This window comes from Hypanus sabinus, chromosome 4 (assembly GCF_030144855.1).
Source record: "Hypanus sabinus isolate sHypSab1 chromosome 4, sHypSab1.hap1, whole genome shotgun sequence".
Taxonomy (NCBI): Eukaryota; Metazoa; Chordata; class Chondrichthyes; order Myliobatiformes; family Dasyatidae; genus Hypanus; species Hypanus sabinus.
The window spans coordinates 61,252,467-61,272,415 of NC_082709.1; the positions used below are offsets into that span (position 1 = coordinate 61,252,467).

Sequence of the window (19,949 nt, forward strand, 5' to 3'; positions counted from 1 at the left end):
ATTCTTTTGCATCTGGTTAGATGCTAATTGCAATTCATTGGCTTTGTATATCTGTACTTGGCACAATGACAAAAAATTGAATCAAATCTAATCTAATCGAACCTTTAGGATTAGCGTTTGAGGACATGGTCTCGAACAGTGACAATTAGTCATTCTTTCTTCTGTGGAAAAGTTTTGTCCAGCTTTCCCTTTAGCTGGTGGTGTCTAGATTAGATGGTTTAGCTGATGGGGTGATGTGGTAAAGTTACTGCCTCACCGTGTCAGAGACCCAGCTTTGACCCTGACCTTGGGTTCAGTCTGTATGAAGTTTGTTCATTCCCCTGTGAGTTTCCTCCCACGTCCCAAAGGCAGCAAGTGGTGTCGAGGTAGGTCGGCCACGATGAATGGCAGAGCAGACTTGAGGGGCTGAATGGTCTAGTTAAGCATAACACGGGGGCAAAATTGAAAAGGGTGGTGAATACATGACTGCAGGTGTAGTATTTGAACTCATGCAGTACACAGAATAAGGTAGATGATCTTGTAGTGCAGTTAGAGATTGGCAGGCTTGACATTGTGGGCATCACGAGACGTGGCTGAAAGAAGATCAGAATTGAGAGCTTAACATCCAAGGATACACCTTATCTTGAAAGTACAGGCAGGTAGGCAAAGGGGGTGGGGTGGCTCTGTTGGTAAAAAGTGAAATTAAATCCTTAGTAAGAGGTGACATAGAATCAGAAGATGTAGAATCCTTGTGAATAAAGTTAAAAAACTGAAAGGGTATAAAGACCCCGATGAGAGCTACATGCAGGCTCCAAAACAGTAGTCAGGACGTGGGATATAAACTTCAATGGGAAATAGAAAAGACATGTGACAAGGGAAGTGTTACAACAGTTGTGGGGGATTTCAACACACAAGTCATTCAATATTGGGAAAATCAGGTCGGCGCTGGATCTCAAGAAAGAATTTGTAGAACGTCTCTGAGATGGCTTTTGAGAGCAGCTTGTGGCTGAGCCCACTAGGGGAAAGGCAGTTCCAAACTAGATGTCGTGTAATGAACCAGATTTGATAAGGGAGCTTAGGTAAATGAACACTTGGGAGACAGTGATCATCACAGGATTGAATTCATCCTGCATTTTGAGAGGGAGAAGACAAAGACAGATGTGTCAGTATTATAGGGGAGCAAAGCAAGTTACAGAGGCATAAAAGAGGAGCGGGCCAAAGCTGATTGGATGGGTACACTATCAGGGATGGTGACAGAACAACAATGGCTGAAGTTTTGGGGGGGCAGAAGGTGCAGGATGGATACATCTAGAACATAGACACAGTAACCTACAGCATATTACAGGCCCTTCGGCCCACAATGTTGTGCGGACCACATAATCTACTCTAGAAACTGCCTAAAAATACCCACCACATAGCCCTCTATTTTTCTAAGCACCATGTGCCTATCTAAGAGTCTCCTATAACCTATAATTATGATAAATACACTGATATTTAAGACCCTATTGTATCCGTCTCCACCACCGTCGCCAGCAGTGCATTCCACATGCCCACCACTCGCTGTGTGAAAATCCCCTCTGTACCTACTTCCAAGCACCTTAAAACTACGTCCCCTCGTGCTAGCCATTTCAGCCCTGGGAAAAAGCCTCTGACTATCCACATACTCACTGCCTCTCATAATCTTCTACATCTCTATCAGGTCACCTCTCACCTTCTGTCACTCCAAGGAGAAAAGGCCAAGTTCATTCAACCTATTCTCATAAGACATGCTCCCCAATCCAGGCATGCCTTTTTTTGAGTCCATGAATATACTTAAGGCAGAAGTTGATAGTTTCCTGATTGGTCAGGGCATCAAGGGATACAGTGAGAAGGCAGGTGTATGGGGAGAATGTGGGATGTGGGATCTGAGATCAGCTATAATGGAATGGCAGAGCAGACTAGATGGGCTGAATGGCCTAATTCTGCTCCTATGTCTAATGGTCTTTTGGGATTAAGCTATATGCCCCCCAATAGCCATCAGAAAGTGAAAGAATAATTATGAAAAGAGATTATGGAAAAGTGTAGAAACAAAAGGGTTGTCACAGTGGATCAGAACTTCCTTAACACAAAATCCTTAGAATTTGACACAATATCTCAGTGCATTCAAGAGGGGTCCTTGAAACAGGATGTGAAGAGGCTAACTAAAGAAGAGAACATACTGGACCTGGCTTTGGGAAGTGAAGAAGGCCAGGGGTTAGAATTGAGAATGGGTGATCTTTTTGGGAATAGTGATCACAACTGATTATGTTTCAAGCTAGTTATAAGTAAGGATACAATCGGATCCCACTGGAAAGTGCCAAGTTGCTGAAAAAAGGCAAAGTATGGCAGGATAAGACAGAAGCAGCCGCTGTTGGACAAATCTGCTTCTGACATTTGGAACTGTTTAAGACCAGCTGATCAGGAGTATGTTCCAGGAAAAAGCACAAGGATGATAAGGTAAGGGAACCTTGGAAGACCCAAGAAGTCCTAAATTTAGTCATGTAGAAAAAGGAATTGTATGTAAGGTTTTGTAACCTGAATTCATACTGGCCCCTTGTGGAATGCAAATGTAGAAGGGAAGTGCTCAAGCAGGTGATTGGTCGGGAGAAAAGCATCCATGGTGAGGAGGATCAAGGAGAATCCCAAGGCACTTCATGCTCACATTAAGAAAAAGAAGATAAGTCAGGTGAGGGTAGGTCTACTCAAGGATAAAGGAGATAATTTGTTCTTGGAGTCACAGCAAGAGGCTGAGGTACAACACGAGTACTGAGGCTTGGTACTTAGTGAGGAGGAGGTTTTGGAGGAGAGTGAAGGCAGAGTGAAGCTTGCTAAAGTGCTGGGACATTTGGAGATTAAGGACGAGGTAGTGCTGGATCTTCTGAGTTCCCAGGACCTGATGGCAATAATCCCAAAAGAAGTAGGTGAGGAGACTGCCAGTGAGCCTCATGTCAGTGGTGAGGAGACTATTGAGAGGATACTGAGGGAGCGGATTCATGTCAATTTAGAAAGATATGGCCTGCTTAGGGACAGTCAGCATGTCTTTTTGCGGGCCATGTCATGCCTTACAATCTTGATTAAATATTTTGAGGGAGTGACAAAGGTGAGGATAAGGATAAGGAAGTGGACATTATCAACATGGGCTTCAGTGAGGCATTTGATGAGGTCCCTTGTGGTAGGTTGATTCAGTGTGAATTGCAAGTTTGGATTTGGAAATAGATTCCCCATGGAAGACAAAGAATAGGGGTGGAAAGCTGTTAATCTGGCTGGAGGTCATAGAAACGTAGAAACCCTACAGCATGATACAAGCCCTTCGGCCCACAAAGTTGTGCTGAACATGCCCCTATCTTAGAAATTACTAGGCTTACCCATAGCCCTCTATTTTTCTAAGCTCCATGTACCTACCCAAAAGTCTCTTAAAAGACTCTATCGTATCCGCCTCCACCAACGTTGCCGGCAGCCCATTCCATGCACTCACCGCTCCCTGCGTAAAAAAACTTACCCCAACATCTCTTCTGTACCCACTCCCCAGCACCTTAAACCTGTGTCCTCCTGTGGCAACCATTTCAGCCCTGGGAAAAAGCCTCTGACTATCCACACAATCAATGCCTCTCATCATCTTGTACACCTCTATCAGGTTACCTCTCATCCTCTGTCGCTCCAAGGAGAAAAGGCCGAGTTCACTCAACCTATTCTCATAAGGCATGTTCCCCAATCCAGGCAACATCCTTGTAAATCTCCTCTGCACCCTTTCTATGGCTTCCACATCCTTCCTGTAGTGAGGCGACCAGAACTGAGCACAGTAATCCAGTGGGGTCTGACCAGGCTCCTGTAGTCTGTACTGTTGGTGCTGGAACCTCTGTGCTTCTGATGCATACAATATCAATGATTTGGATGAGAATATATACAACTAGATTAGCACATATAGGGGTGAGAACAGGACTGGTGGAATTGTGGACAGTGTTAAGGACTATCAAAGGATACAGTGGGATACAGTTACAGACATGGGCAGATAGAATTTAATCCAGGAAAGTTTGAAGTATTGAACTTTGGGAGGTAAAATGATATGAGGAAGTATACAGTTAATGATAAACCCCTCAATAGCAATTGGGTCAAAGGGATCTTGGGTACAAATCTATAGTTCACTGATAAAGGCTGATGGATAAGGTGGTAAAGGAGGCATATGGTAAACTTGCCTTCAATGGTATAGGCACTGAATATAAGAGTAGGGAAATCACGCTACAGCTACATAAAACTTTATAGCCAGCCTGCATTTGGGAGTTTTTAGGCAGTTTTGGTTGCCCCATTATGGGAAGGTTGTTGAGAGGGTGCATACCAGGATGCTGCCTGAATTAGAGGGTCTGAGCTATAATGCGAGGTCAAACAAGCCTGGGTTGTTCTGCCTGGGGTGTGAGAGGCTAAGGGGAGATCTGATAGAGGTTTTTAACATTATGAATGGCTCAGATTGAATAGACTGTGAAAACCTTTTCCCTAACTTTGAAGTTTAAAAAATTAGAGGGCATACATTTAATGTTAATTGGTTGGGGGTGGAGGGGGAGTATAAAGGAGCCAGTTTTTTTTTACACCGAGACTGGTTGGAACCTGGAAGAGGCTACCAGAGGTAATAGTGGAAACTGACAGTTTTGTGCACTTAACAGGCTTTTAGAGGAAACATAAATATGAAAGGAACTGGATGATTCAAGGGTAGAGATATTCAGTATAAATTGGGCTCATCATTGGGAGCTGAATTTCTGTCCAATTGTATGACATATGCTCTAGATCTTTAGATTTCCCATTTCGCTTACTGTCTCCCTTTGTCTTACAGTGGTTTCAATAACAAGCACACTTGGTGCATTCTAGCAAAGTTTCACTGAATTTGCCCAGCTCGTGGAGAGAATCCCTCATCCTTTATCTTGATGCTTTCCTCCTGCACCCATTTCTGCCACTAACCGAACTGCTTTGTTCATGCGTATCCTGTTGCTGAGACCAATTTGCAGCACTCTGTACAATCTTGGTGTCCTTGTTTAAGGAAGGATTTTAATATGTTGGAAAGCGATCACAGAAAATTTAGTAGACAGTACCTAGAATGGATGATTTAATTTATGGGGAGAGGTTAGACAAGGTAGGTTTGTAACCCTCCCCTCTTTTTACTCACGAGAGATTGAAGCACCTGATATCCTGAGTGGTCTGGATCAGGTGGATGTGGAAAGGATGAGAAGGAGAATCTAGGACATATGCCCATTGTTTAAGAAATTAGAGGTAATCCATTTTAAGATAAAAAGAGAGATAAATCTCTAACTTTAGAATTCACAGATATTCACCACACCATCTAGGACATCTCCTCTTCTCATTACTAGCATCAGGGAGGAGGTACAAGAGCATTAAGCTATACAGTCAGTGTTTTAGGAACAGTTTCTTCTCCTCTGCCATCAGCTTTCTGAACAGACAATGAACACTATCTCACTATTTTGCTTTCTTCTTACACCACTTTTTCAGGTTTAATATGTTGTGAAATTTGTTAACTTAGTGGCAGCAGCACAAAGAAATACATGATTATACAGAAAAAAAATCAATTACAGTGAGCATATATAAATGTAGTAGATAGTTAAATTAAAAATAGTGCAAAAACAGAAATAATAAAAAAGTGAGGCAGTGTTTGTGGGTTCATTGCCCTTTTCGTAATATAGTTATAAGATACATATTTCTTATAGTAGTTTTAATAGCAGAGGGGAAGAAGCTGTTCCTGAATCACTGAGTGAGTGCCTTCAGGCACTGTACCTCCTTCCTGAGGGTAACAGTGAGAAGAGAGCATGTCCTGCCTGGGTGATAGGGGTCCTTAATAATGAACACTGCCTTTCTGAGATGTCTTGGATGCTACGGAGGCTAGTACCCATGATGGAGCTGACTAATTTTACACCTTTCTCTAGCTTCTTTCATGTCAGTTCCTCCAGTTGAACTCTGTCTTTTTGTATGTTTCCCCCTAGCCATCAGTCTGTGGTTTTGTAATGCCATGTACTCCTGTCCCCGCTCCTGCTCTACTCCGGCCCCTGTATCACTGAGTACTCCGCCTCTCACCTGTTTCTCATTATTACCTGTTTTGCTGCCGCTTCTGTCTCATTGTGCTCCACCTATCATCTGCCTCTCTGTTTATTGTCCGAATATTGACTCTGCCCGTTTCCCGATTCTGGTTTTTGGATTTCTCTGGAATTTTTGATCTCTGCCTGAACTTTGATGCTGACTTTGTTGCCCCTCTGGATTTGCTACTCAGTAAGTATCACAGAGTCACAGAGTGCACAGTACTTGGTCTGTGATTGGGTCCCTGCTTCAGCACCCTGATGTTTTGATCCTGGACAATAGCAACCCCCCCCCCCACCCCCCCAAATACCAGACAGTGATACAGCCTGTCAGAATGCTCTCCACGGTACATTCTTCAAAGTTTCTTGAGTGTTTTAGGTGACAAGCCAAATTCCCTCAAACTCCCAATGTAACAAAGCTGCTGTCTATATTTCTTAATACGACCTATAGTTACTATAAATATAGTTAAGATATATGTTTCTATTAAAACCTATAGTGGTTTTTATGCATTGCACAGTACTCCTGCCACAAAAGAATGTATTTCACAACATATACCAGTGATAATATGCCTGATTCTGAATAAGAGTTGAAGGTTAACTTGAGATAGACATGAACCCACAGTTATAGATACAAGGGGATGTGTGGTCTCCTCCTCCACTTAATTTATCCATATATATTGCATATGCTCCCAGGATTTGTGTGACTACTCTGCTTCTTCGTAAAGAAACAGGAAAAAGTTCTGATCATCCCAACCCCTGAGATGATTGAGAGCATCAGTTGTACTTCAACTGGTATCACCCCTCATCTCCAAGGCAGAAAGTCATAGCTTCAGGTCCCATTGCAGAGTCTTGAACCCATAATCCATCATGGTTAGTACATTCCTTTGACTTTATGGCTGTGGGCTTGTCTTTATAGCAAGTTACAGGTCTTGAGATTATCAGTAGATGAGCAAAGGGAGTTCTCCCCAATCCTGGCCAACATATGTCTCTCGACAAACCCCAGGAAGACTCATTCTTTTCTAAGTTTCATCGTGCTGCCTTTGGGTCTTGCGCTGCACCAATTTTTTCCCCAAATTACAACAGTAACTTCTCTTCAAAAGTGCATAAATGATTGCAAAGTGCTTTAGGAAGTCTTTCACTCACAAAGACTGCTATTTAAATGCAAGTATTTCTATTGCATAAATTGGTGTGCATTCCAAAACAGAGAAATAATTGTTTTTTAAACACCAGCCACTTTTCTGAAAAATATTGCTGTCAAACATTCTTTGTCACTATCTTCACACTGCAAGAGGAAGACAAAGGTGCCCCTGTCAGGGGTAATTTGAGCTTTCCCACAGTAGATATAGCCACAGTCTCAATTACATGCCAAAGGAATACATCTGTAACTTGGTTCATCCGTGAACCAATGAAATATGACAAGCATGACCACATCATAGTCCAATCACTCAGCAGCCTACAGAATGCCCTTAGCTAATTGTGATCCATTTAAGGCAGTCTTATTTGAACTCTTTGATGTACAATGAAAGGAGCTCTTATCTCTGGGAAAGAGGTGACCTCTAACAGAGGTCTCTAAAGTTATGAAGGATCTTGGTAACGGCAAATTTGGAGAAGAGGCACAATGACGCACGTCTAGAGCAGATGCCTCCTGTCTCACAGCTCCAGGCACCCCAGGTTCAATCCTGGTCTCAATTGCTCTCTGGGGCTGAGAGGAAATTGGATCAGCCATGATGAAATGGCAGCGTAGACCTGATGGGCTAAATGGCCTAATTCTGCTTCTATGCTCTTATGATGTGGAGTTTGCACCTTCTGTCTGTGACTGTGTGTTTGTTCTGGTTTTCTTCCACATCATTCTTTATTCTACATACTCCTTTGCCACCTTCTCATTGACTGAAAAGTTGTTCAGAACAGTCCCCATGGCCCATGGTGTTATGCCAAACTAATTAAACACCTAACTAATCTCATCCCTTGTACCCACTCAAGGTCTTTGACCATTCATGTACCAATTGAACAGTCTCTTAAATGTTTCTGTTTGTATTTGTTTCCACTACCATTAATGGCAGTGTATTCCGGGTCCCACAATCCTGTATAAAAATAAATCTGCCCCACACATCTCATTTGAACTTGCCCCTTCTCACCTTAAATACATGCCCTCTAGGGAGAAAAATGCCTTCTGTCTACTCTATTTATACCTTCAATCTGCTCTCATAATCTTATAAATTTCCATCACGTCTCTCCTCAACTTCCGCTGATCCAGAGCAACAATTCAAGTCTGTCCTATTTCCCCTTATAGTCCATGTTTACTTTATTTCCCAATTTAGATGGAAGAACTTTACTCTGAAATGGAGATTGTCTGTCCCTCCACATATGCTGCCTGACCTGCTGAGCATTTCCAGTATTTTCTGTTTTGCATTTTAAATATCAGCAAAGATGCAGTGGGCCAAACACTCTAAATCCTCAGGCACATCGCACACACAGCTCTTACCAAGAACTTATCCGGATCTGCACCACCAGCCAAGGCGACAAAAACGCCGGAGGAGTCATCAAGCTCCATTTCATCTGGAGACCTTTCAAAGCGTTGACTCTCGGGCAGCTCGCAGCCATTGTAGAAGGAGACGATGTCATCTTGTACGCTGATGGAAAACTTGGTCCACTTGTTGGTCAGCTGCTGCACCCAGAAAGAGGCAGCCTCATAGGACTGCTCTGACCCCGGCTCCGTGTAATAGAAAATTATTCTCTGGCGTTCATTCTCAACCGCTGAGAGCTTAACTCCAATGTAGATGATGGTCTGCTTGGCGTTTGTGATGGCAAAGAGGACACCACTCTTCGTGGACGTCGGCATTATCGAGAAGAAGAGGGAGAAGTCACGGAAGAAGGGATTTTGGAAGTGGGCTTTGGCCTGTTGGCCAGTGTTCACACCTGGACCAAACCTGTAGGATGGGTTCTGGTCGGCATCATACACCACAGCTATCTGCTGAGGAGGAGGGTCTCCTATCAACTGGAGCAGGGACACGGTGCGGTCATCATCTACAGAAGAAGAAAAAAGAGAAAAGGAGCTGGATTTACTAACCAAAGATTACCAAACCATCAACACCAAGGCAAGCCGGTCTTCTCAACACTGACACCTCCCCCCAATAATAAAGCTACTGGAATACTGTCTCCCATGGATGCCAACACTCACTGTGGTGAACAGCAGCAGTGGATGGTTATTGGCAGGAGAAAACACTCTCTTCTATTGTCAATGCATTCACCAATATACTTTACATCAGTGATTCCTGGGCACTGAGATTAGCAGGAGCCTCAAGCAAGTTTCCTAAACATGAGACTAATGGAGACTAATGCCATTCACTCCCATCCCATCTGAAACCAGTCATTTCTGCACCAATCACATAGAAATTCCTTCTTTCGGAAGGGCAGTGAATCTCTGATATGCTTTGCCCTAGGGAGGTGTGGAGGCTCGGTCGTAAGAAATACTTGCTGGTTGTGGCAAGCAAATGTTTGAAAGCTGAGGTGATTGGTCTCAGTAGGGATCCGGTGTAGTGAACAAGCTGAGGGCCTGGGATAGGTCAGCCATGATCATAATGATTGGGAGAGCATGGCAGGCCTGAAAAGCCTGGTAGCCTACCCCTGCTCCTTTATTGTGTTCAATGCACAGCACGTTGCCCTAAGTCATATACAAGACATATCTCCAAAGAAATAGGCCCAATTTCAAACCGCAGTGACCATACAGAGTTCCATTCATCTAACCAGCTCACTCTTCCTCTCTCTCACACACACACACTGGTTCCGCAAATCTGTCATTCACCACCCAAACTCAATTAATTAGGTCATATTTTAAATTAATTACATAAGTGAAATATTTTAATAAGTATGCACTGCAAATTATTGTAGGGCTCCATTCCCCAATTAACTGGTGACACATCCTCCCTTTACACGCGAGTCCATTCCTCGGGAGCTTTCCCTCTATGCAGTGCTGCCTTCATCACATCCAAGCAGAATTTCTCTCTTCCTCTGCTCCTGCAGACTATCATCCCCAAGTTTGCTTTCCAAAGTTCCACCATGATGCTCTCCTCTCCCTGACTTCCCGATTAGGTTTCCAGCTCCAAGAAGGCTCCACTCAAAGTTGCAGAGAGCATCCTGTGTGTCCATGGACAGGACAAGTTCCCCTTTTTCACTGCCCAGCTGTTTGCAACTGGCTTGCAGAAATCCCCTCCTGTCAGGTGAACTTTGGCCACAACATCTCTGACAAAGATTGACGACTCGTGCCTGGCTCATGCCTGTTCAGATACATTGTACAATGCTAAATGTTGTGACATAGGGGACAGCAGAGCTTCACTTCCAGATGAGCTCAATGCCTTCTATGCTCGCTTTGACCACCAGAACAGGGAGGAGCCATCGCACACCCCCATGTCTCCCAATGATCTCTTGTACAGCGTCTGAAGCTGACATGCAGGCTGCTTTCAAGAGAGTGAATCCAAGGAAAGCATCTGGTCCAGACGGAGTATCCGGCTGAGTACTGAAGACCTGAGCTGACCAACTGGCTGGTGTATTCACGGATATCTTCAGCCTCTCTCTCCGGCATTGTGTGGTACCCGCATGCTTCAAGCAATCTTCAATCATACTGGTACCCGAGAGGAGTGTAGTAACTTGTTTCATTGACTGTCCCCAGTGGCACTTACATCCACAGTGAAGAAGTACGTTGAGAGACTGGTGTTGAAGCATATCAGCTCCTGCCTGAGTGGCCACTTGGATCCGCTCCCATTCACCTACCGAAGCAAAAGATCTACAGCAGATGCCATCTCATTGGCTCTTCACACAACCCAGGAACATCTGGACAGCAAAGATGCAAACATCAGGATGCTCCTTATCGTACAGCTCAGCATTCAATACCATCGTCGCCTCAAAACTAATCAGTAAACTCCAAGACCTGATCCTCAATACCCTCTTGTGCAATACCCTCACTTGTAGATCCCAATGAGTTTGGATTGGCAAAAACGTCTCCTCCACAATCTCCATCAGCACAGGAGGAGTACAGGGATGTCTGCTTAGCCCCGGCTCTACTCGCTTTACACCTGTGACTGTGTGGCTAAGTACAGCGCCAGCACCATATACAAGTTTGATGATGACAGCACTGTTGCGGGATGTATCAAAGGTGGTGACAGGAGGGAGATTGAAAATCTGACTGAGTGGTGTCATAACAACAACCTCTCACTCAATGTCAATGAGACCGAACTAACTGTGAACTTCAGGAGAGGGAAACCAGAGGTCCATGAGCCAATAATCATCAGAGGATCAGAGGTGAAGAGGCTCAGAGACATGTCTTAGGCTACATTCACACTGGACCGGATAATTTTGAAAACGCCGGTTTCGAGTAAAAATGATAGGTGGGGGATGAAAATGCCGTTTTAATGTGGACGGAGGGTAAAAACGAAGAGAAAAAGCTTCGGTTACGGATTTATCCGGCGTAGTGTGGATGTAGCCTTAGATTCATGATATATAAACATAAGTGCAAATAAAACACAACAGTGCCTCTTCTTCCTCAGGAGTCTGTAGAGATTCAGCAGGTCATCAAAAACCTTGGCAAACATCTATAGATGCATGGTAGAAAGTGTGCTGACTGGCTCCATTATGGCCTGGTGTGGGAACACCAATGCTTTTGAGCAGAAAATCCTACAAAAGGAAGTGGTTTCGACCCAGTACACCATGAGTAAGACCCTCCCAATCACTGAGCACATCTACTTGAAATGTTGCCATAGAAAAGCAGCATTCATCATCAAAGATCCTCACCACCCAGGCCATGCTCTCTTCTCGTTGCTGCTATCAGGTAGAAGTTACAAGCGCCTCAGGACTTGCACCACCAGGTTTAAGAGCAGTTACTACCCACAGAAAAAGAATCTCAGGGTTGTATGTGGTGACATGTATGTACTCTGATAATAGATGTTCCTTTGAACATTACTCGTGGTGGAGAAGGCTGAGGTTTCTCCTGAGATTGATGGCTGGATTCATTTGGAGTGAGTGGACCATGTGCTCAGCATGGCATCCATTGGTCCTCCCTCCAATAGCCCTGGTTGGGGTTTTGGGGCGGGGGGAAGAAAGAAAGAGAGAAAAAGAGAAAGAGAGATAGAAAGAGAGAGAGAGAAAGAAAAAGAACAAACCATCAGTAGTGGTCTATGTTCAGAAGCTTCTGGTGACCTATCCTGAACATCAAGTCAGAACTGGAGTAGCGTTAGGAAAGAAGAAAGCTTTTTCCACACCATCCTCTTTCCTCACTCCACATCTGGCTGAACATCAGTGGATAATTAGGTTGAGAAAGATTGTTTAACCAGTTTTGTCCTTCCAGAAAGAAGCCTCTGTATTCTGTCTACTGTGGCATCCAACTGTTTACTAAATGACCACACTTATTTCTCCATCGGGGAGACCAGTACACATGCACACACACCACTGCATGAATAAACATGCCGTTATTCACCACTGCAAGCAGACAGATAAACAGGAGTGAATCACATGCATAATGTTTAAAAAAATAAGATAATTCAATTAATCAACATCTAAACAACCTCTGAAGTTGAAAAGTCTGATGTACTCAGCTAAGCTAATTCCATCAGCACTTCATTACAGTTTGTAACACAGTGACATCAATATCCAGTTATTGGCTTAAAGCTTTTAGACAGCGGCTTTGAAGTGTTTCTGTGCACATTCACATTAAAGACCATCTGAAAAATACAGAAAACTAAAAGCTCTTAACAATAATCCCTTCATCATGAACAACTGGGCAACTGTGCTATAATTGGAGTGTATTGGCCACTGATAAAGCTCAACTTCCATGTCATGAGGTCTGACGCGAGATAATTTCCAAAACTCATTCACTGCTGCGATGAGGATTGTGGAGGCTAAGTTCAGCACTGATCTTAAGCTGCTTTGGTTCAGACATCTCGTGGTCTCTTCAGAACAGTACTCAAATTACTTAGAGCTCCACTCATTCCTTTTAAATGGTATAGCAAAGCCATGGTTGTAAAGCACAGTAACAGGCCCTTCAGCCCACTATGCCCATGCTGAACTGCACCCACTCACATTAATCTCATTTACCCGATTGTCCAGAGTTTGGTCCAAATTCTAGTTTTATTGAGAATGAGTAATGGAAAAGACCTGCAGATGAGTAAACATTTCCACGAAGACTGGAAGCAGGAGAAATGGAGAGGAGAATATTTTTAAAAATCTACAGATGCTGGAAATCTGAAATAAAAACTGAAAATGCTGGAAACATCCAGTAGGCCAAGCAGCATCTGTGAAGAGAGAAACTGAGTTTACGTTTCAGCTCAAAGATTTTCGGCAGCGCCAAGTGGAGATGGGACCCTGTCTAATATCCACTGTCACCCCCCCCCCCCCATGTCTATCAGTCCACTGAGATACATAACTAGAGATTACTAGATTACTGCTAGACCTTGACCGCAGTGTAAAGCAGTGGGTCTCGGTCCAATGTCTCCAGTGCACTGTTTTGCCCAGGTGATGCCTGGGAATCGGGTGTGTATTGGCGAGGTGGGGGGGTACAGATGACTCACTGAGCGCTGCAACGGTGACCCAAGAAGGTAAAGTTGCGAGCCACTGGTCCAGGGCAAAGGGAGAGTTGGCTGGACTGAAGTGTGAAGCCCGTACCCAGTAGGGCAGCAACAGCCTGATCTTTGCCACTGTGATGGATGACTGAAGCAGCAGGAAGCTTTTCACACAGATGGAGGTCAATTCAGCTCCATTTACCTGCCTTTCCTTCCTGTCCGCCTGCCGGACAGAAATCTGACGCAATAGCTTCGGAGATTTCAAAGCAGCAATGGCTTTGTGGGGAGAGCTGCAGATGTCCACTGTTGGGTCTGAGGGAACCTTGCTTTGGCACGGCAAGGCTCTACTGGGCTCTGTCATACAGTCACAGAGTCTCCCACTTCCAACCTTTCCAACGCATTCCTCACAAGAAGGGGAGAGACTGCAAACAGCAACAAACCTTTATAGCTTTCAGAGATGTCAGGTGCTCTAGAAGTGGAATCGCAGAGACAAACAGCACAGAAACAGGCCCTTCGGCCCATCAAGTCCATGCCAAGCATCAACCACACACTGACACTCATCCTACATTTATCTGATTTTCTTAATCTGTCCACCTTCCCATCAACTCCCGTTCAATTCTACCACTCACTTTCACACCAATTAACCTTGCAGCCCACAGGTCTTTGGGCTTGTGGGAGAGTGCCCGAGTGAAACCCACACAGTCACAGGGAGAATGTGCAAACTCCACATAGGTGGCACCCAAGTCAGGTTGAACACGGGTCTCTGGCACCGTGAAGTAAGGCAGCACCTCTATTGTCTACAATCACACAAGGATTTGTATGGCAAGGTTATTAAAAGCCACGCAGTTTCGGTTTTGAGGGATAAGTATTGGAAATGATTTTCTGTGGGAAAACTCCTCTACATTTCTTCAAAAGTAGTGTGTTTGAGAGCAAAGAGCAACCTGGTGGCCACGCTTTTGTACGATGGCAGAGCGTCAGTGCAGACCAGCTGCAAGAATCGCGACATCCTCATCGGCACAAGTGGCACTAACTGAACCACGCTCGGGAAAACGAGGAAATGGGGAAACACGGAACCTCACAATCAAACAAAACCAAATGAAGATGCTGGAAATTGGAAACAAGACCAGCAAATGCTCGGCACAGTCAGCAGGTCAAGCAACATCTCTGGAGAGAGTGAGACAGAATTACGTTACCCCAAACCAAAATTATCTCTGTTTCTCGTTTCACAGATGCTACCTGACATGCTGCATCTTCCTGATTTTGCTCCAGTTCCAGCTTATGCAGCCTCGTATCTCTGAACCCCCCCAGTATGTCCTTCAACTGCAAGCTCACCTGCTAATGACTAGGGCAGTAACTCATGAGCCTTCACTGTGCACGCAACCTAGGGACGGGCTGATCAATCCCATGGAAATCTGAGCAGGCACGTGCCATGCAACATCAACGTAGGCAATACTCAACTGCGTGCACATCCATTTCTTCTGACTTTTGCAAAAAAATCAATATAGGTTATAGATTGTGTGGAACAGTTTTGGTCCAGAGGAAAGTTAAAGCTACAAAAGAAAATGTTAAACAAGGAAAGAGGGAAATGGAGAAAAAGGAAAAGGGGGGGTGAGGTGTAGGTTTGGGAAAGATGGAGAAGGGGAGAGAGAAGTGGGATGAGGGAAGAGGGAGAAGGAGGAGGAGGAGGGAGGGAGAAGGAGAAGGAAGGGGGTGGAGGAGGGGAGGGAGAGCAAAGTGTGGATTGGAGGTGGGAGAGGGAATGTGAAAAGGGAAGAGAGGGAGGAGAGAGAATGAATCAGAGATAGAGAGAGGGTGAGAGAGAGGAGTGCAGGAGAAATCTGGATATACGTATCGTATGTAGAGAGAGGGAAAGATAGACAAGCAAAAGTGGGGGAGGAGAACAAGAGAGAATCTACGAAAAAGCCACCAGGGAAGTGGCAGATGTCCCACGACACCCATAAATCACTGTGACTGACGTACTGAAGAGGTGAGAGCTGCCGGCGATCATTCTCTCTGAGTAACTTTGCATGGGAAAGGAAATCTGGCTCTGCAACACGCTGGTTAGTGACAGATGCTTGATTTCAAGAACACCAACTTGGCCAAATGAAACAGCCGGTACAGGGTAGTTCAAGACTTCTTAACCTTGGGAAAATTCATCACGTGTAAATGAGCAATTCTGGAGCAGGGGAAACTATAATCCTTTAACAACCCAATTCATCAGTACATTTTTTTCTACTCCCCCATTTAATTGCTGGCAAAGAAACTCCCTTGTTGAAAACAAAATAGAACAGCGTCACTGCATAGCTATGCAGCCATGTTACACCAAATCCATCCTATTGGTTAACTCCAGCCTTGCTCCCTGTATTATCTCCTACAATGGCTCTTGTCCTGGTGAGCTGGAGGTCACTGATTCTTGTTGCCCTGCACAGCTCCAGACAGCCGGGCCCAGCTTTGACCTAGGGCACTGCTTGCACAGAGTTTGTTCCCCCTCCTTGTGAATACCGGGTTTCCTCCGACATCCCAAAAGTGTGTGTGCTGCTAGCTTAATTGATCGCTGGGAAGAGCTGATGGGGATATGTGGGGAGAATTTAAAATAAAAGGCATTAATGTCAGAACCAGATTTAATAACACTGACATACGTCATGAGACTTGTTAACTTTACGGCAGCAGGATGATGAAATACATGATATAAATAGAGAGGATAAAACTGAGTTACCTTAAGTATGCTATATCTATTAAATAGTTCTGTTAAAGTAAGTAATGCAAAGTAACTGAAATGAAAAAGTAGTGAGGCAGTGTCCAAGGATTCGATGTCCATTCAGAAATCGGATGGCAGAGGGGAATAAGCTGTTCCTGAATCGCTGAGTGTGTGCCTTCAGGCTCCTGTACCTCTTACCTGATGGTAACAGTATGAAGAGGGCACGCCCTGGGTGATGGGGACCCTGAACGATGGATGCTGTCTTCCTAAGGCACGACTCCTTGAGGAAGTCTTGGAAACCAACAGAGGCTGGTACCCATGATAGAGATAGAGGTGACTCATTTTACAAGTTTTTGCAACTTATTTTGATCCTGAACAGTAGCACCCCCCCCCCCACCAGAGAGTGATGCAGCCTGTAGAATGATTTCCATGGCAGATCTGCAGACGCTTTCAAGTGTTTTAGTTGAAAAACCAAATCTCCTCAAGCTCTTGATGGAGTGTAGCTGCTAGCTTGACTACTTTGCATCCATGCGAGGTTTCGGAGATACTGTCACCCAGGAACTTGAAATTACTCACTCCACTTCTGGCCCCTCTGTGAGGATGGGCTTGTCATCCCTCATCTTACCCTTCCTGAGTGTAAAGTTAATGGTCAGCACAGACTTGGGGTGCCAAAAGGCCTGTCTCCATGCCGTAAATCTCTATGACCTGATGACTAAAGGTGAAGCTCTGATTGTTCATTGCTCGAAGGGACAGAGAACAGTGAGCGTCTGTTTAATGACCAAGGATAACCAAGAAAACTAATATGAGACATGCCAACAGAGCAAAGTGCAAGGCTCAACTGAAACCAGTTACGCAAAATTATAGCCCACACACAGCTTCAAAGACCATCTTAAACAAAGGGAGAAGGACAGGGATTTCAGAGCTGGAGGCTGACAGCACAATGGGAAGAATCAGGTGAAAAGATGAATAAAGATGCAGAAATCTCTGAGAGCTGTGGTCCTCAGAAAGTCATTAAAGGTGGACATCAAAAAGCTCCTGTTAGGGTGATCCTGTTCCTCCAGAAGCAGCATGTTATTGGAAGTCTCGGCAGTTCCTGGGTACAGTTTGGGGTGCTGGACTACAGTACGGGCCTATACATACTCAGCGAGAGACTGCACTTGTAACAAACCGAAGACCAGGCTTGTTCACCTACACCTGAAACATTCAGGCCATCAGTTCCAGGAGCAGCCGGAATCCTCACTCCATTTCTATTCCTTCTGCAACCTCCTGAGGCCCACAGTCCCGCACCCTCACTCCATTTCTATCCCTTCTACAACCTCCTGAGGCCCACAGTCCCACACCCTCACTCCATTTCTATCCCTTCTACAACCTCCTGAGGCCCACAGTCCCGCACCCTCACTCCATTTCTATCCCTTCTACGACCTCCTGAGGCCCACAGTCCCGCACCCTCACTCCATTTCTATCCCTTCTACAACCTCCTGAGGCCCACAGTCCCGCACCCTCACTCCATTTCTATCCCTTCTGAGGCCCACAGTCCCCCACCCTCACTCCATTTCTATCCCTTCTACAACCTCCTGAGGCCCACAGTCCCGCACCCTCACTCCATTTCTATCCCTTCTACAACCTCCTGAGGCCCACAGTCCCGCACCCTCACTCCATTTCTATCCCTTCTACAACCTCCTGAGGCCCACAGTCCCGCACCCTCACTCCATTTCTATCCCTTCTACAACCTCCTGAGGCCCACAGTCCCGCACCCTCACTCCATTTCTATCCCTTCTGAGGCCCACAGTCCCCCACCCTCACTCCATTTCTATCCCTTCTACAACCTCCTGAGGCCCACAGTCCCGCACCCTCACTCCATTTCTATCCCTTCTACAACCTCCTGAGGCCCACAGTCCCGCACCCTCACTCCATTTCTATCCCTTCTACAACCTCCTGAGGCCCACAGTCCCGCACCCTCACTCCATTTCTATCCCTTCTACAACCTCCTGAGGCCCACAGTCCCGCACCCTCACTCCATTTCTATCCCTTCTACGACCTCCTGAGGCCCACAGTCCCGCACCCTCACTCCATTTCTATCCCTTCTACAACCTCCTGAGGCCCACAGTCCCGCACCCTCACTCCATTTCTATCCCTTCTGAGGCCCACAGTCCCCCACCCTCACTCCATTTCTATCCCTTCTGAGGCCCACAGTCCCGCACCCTCACTCCATTTCTATCCCTTCTACAACCTCCTGAGGCCCACAGTCCCGCACCCTCACTCCATTTCTATCCCTTCTACGACCTCCTGAGGCCCACAGTCCCGCACCCTCACTCCATTTCTATCCCTTCTACGACCTCCTGAGGCCCACAGTCCCGCCCCCTCACTCCATTTCTATCCCTTCTACGACCTCCTGAGGCCCACAGTCCCGCACCCTCACTCCATTTCTATCCCTTCTGAGGCCCACAGTCCCGCACCCTCACTCCATTTCTATCCCTTCTACAACCTCCTGAGGCCCACAGTCCCAAACCCTCACTCCATTTCTATCCCTTCTGAGGCCCACAGTCCCCCACCCTCACTCCATTTCTATCCCTTCTACGACCTCCTGAGGCCCACAGTCCCGCACCCTCACTCCATTTCTATCCCTTCTACAACCTCCTGAGGCCCACAGTCCCGCCCCCTCACTCCATTTCTATCCCTTCTGAGGCCCACAGTCCCCCACCCTCACTCCATTTCTATCCCTTCTACGACCTCCTGAGGCCCACAGTCCCGCACCCTCACTCCATTTCTATCCCTCCTGAGGCCCACAGTCCCGCACCCTCACTCCATTTCTATCCCTTCTGAGGCCCACAGTCCCGCACCCTCACTCCATTTCTATCCCTTCTACGACCTCCTGAGGCCCACAGTCCCCCACCCTCACTCCATTTCTATCCCTTCTACAACCTCCTGAGGCCCACAGTCCCGCACCCTCACTCCATTTCTATCCCTTCTACAACCTCCTGAGGCCCACAGTCCCGCACCCTCACTCCATTTCTATCCCTTCTGAGGCCCACAGTCCCCCACCCTCACTCCATTTCTATCCCTTCTACAACCTCCTGAGGCCCACAGTCCCGCACCCTCACTCCATTTCTATCCCTTCTGAGGCCCACAGTCCCCACCCTCACTCCATTTCTATCCCTTCTACAACCTCCTGAGGCCCACAGTCCCGCACCCTCACTCCATTTCTATCCCTTCTACGACCTCCTGAGGCCCACAGTCCCACACCCTCACTCCATTTCTATCCCTCCTGAGGCCCACAGTCCCCCACCCTCACTCCATTTCTATCCCTTCTACAACCTCCTGAGGCCCACAGTCCCCCACCCTCACTCCATTTCTATCCCTTCTACAACCTCCTGAGGCCCACAGTCCCGCACGATCTCTGCACCTTTGCTGTTTCCCCGCTTAATTCTTCTCATTGCGCCTTCAGCCTCCAGCTTTGAAATCCCTACCCTTTTCCCTTTGATAAATATGGACCCTAAAACCCACCTCTTGTCTCTGAAACACATAAGCTGTGTGTGTCATTCAACTTTGGTGAACTGGTTTCAAAGGTATCACACATTTTGGTCCTTTGATAAATCTACATATTAGCCTTTATGGTCATCACCTCCAGTACTAAAT

At 46.0% G+C, this 19,949-nt stretch overlaps 1 protein-coding gene across 4 annotated transcripts in view; it reads right to left on the minus strand.

Moving 5' to 3' along the window:
- LOC132392814 (collagen alpha-1(XVIII) chain-like) overlaps positions 1–19,949 on the minus strand; it is a 269,811-nt gene that overhangs the window by 101,781 nt on the left and 148,081 nt on the right. For all 4 annotated transcript variants that reach the window (XM_059967218.1, XM_059967219.1, XM_059967217.1 and 1 more), the window contains one exon: positions 8,551–9,092. In XM_059967218.1, the coding sequence (XP_059823201.1) occupies positions 8,551–9,092 (542 nt within the window). The remainder of the gene's footprint in view (positions 1–8,550; positions 9,093–19,949) is intronic.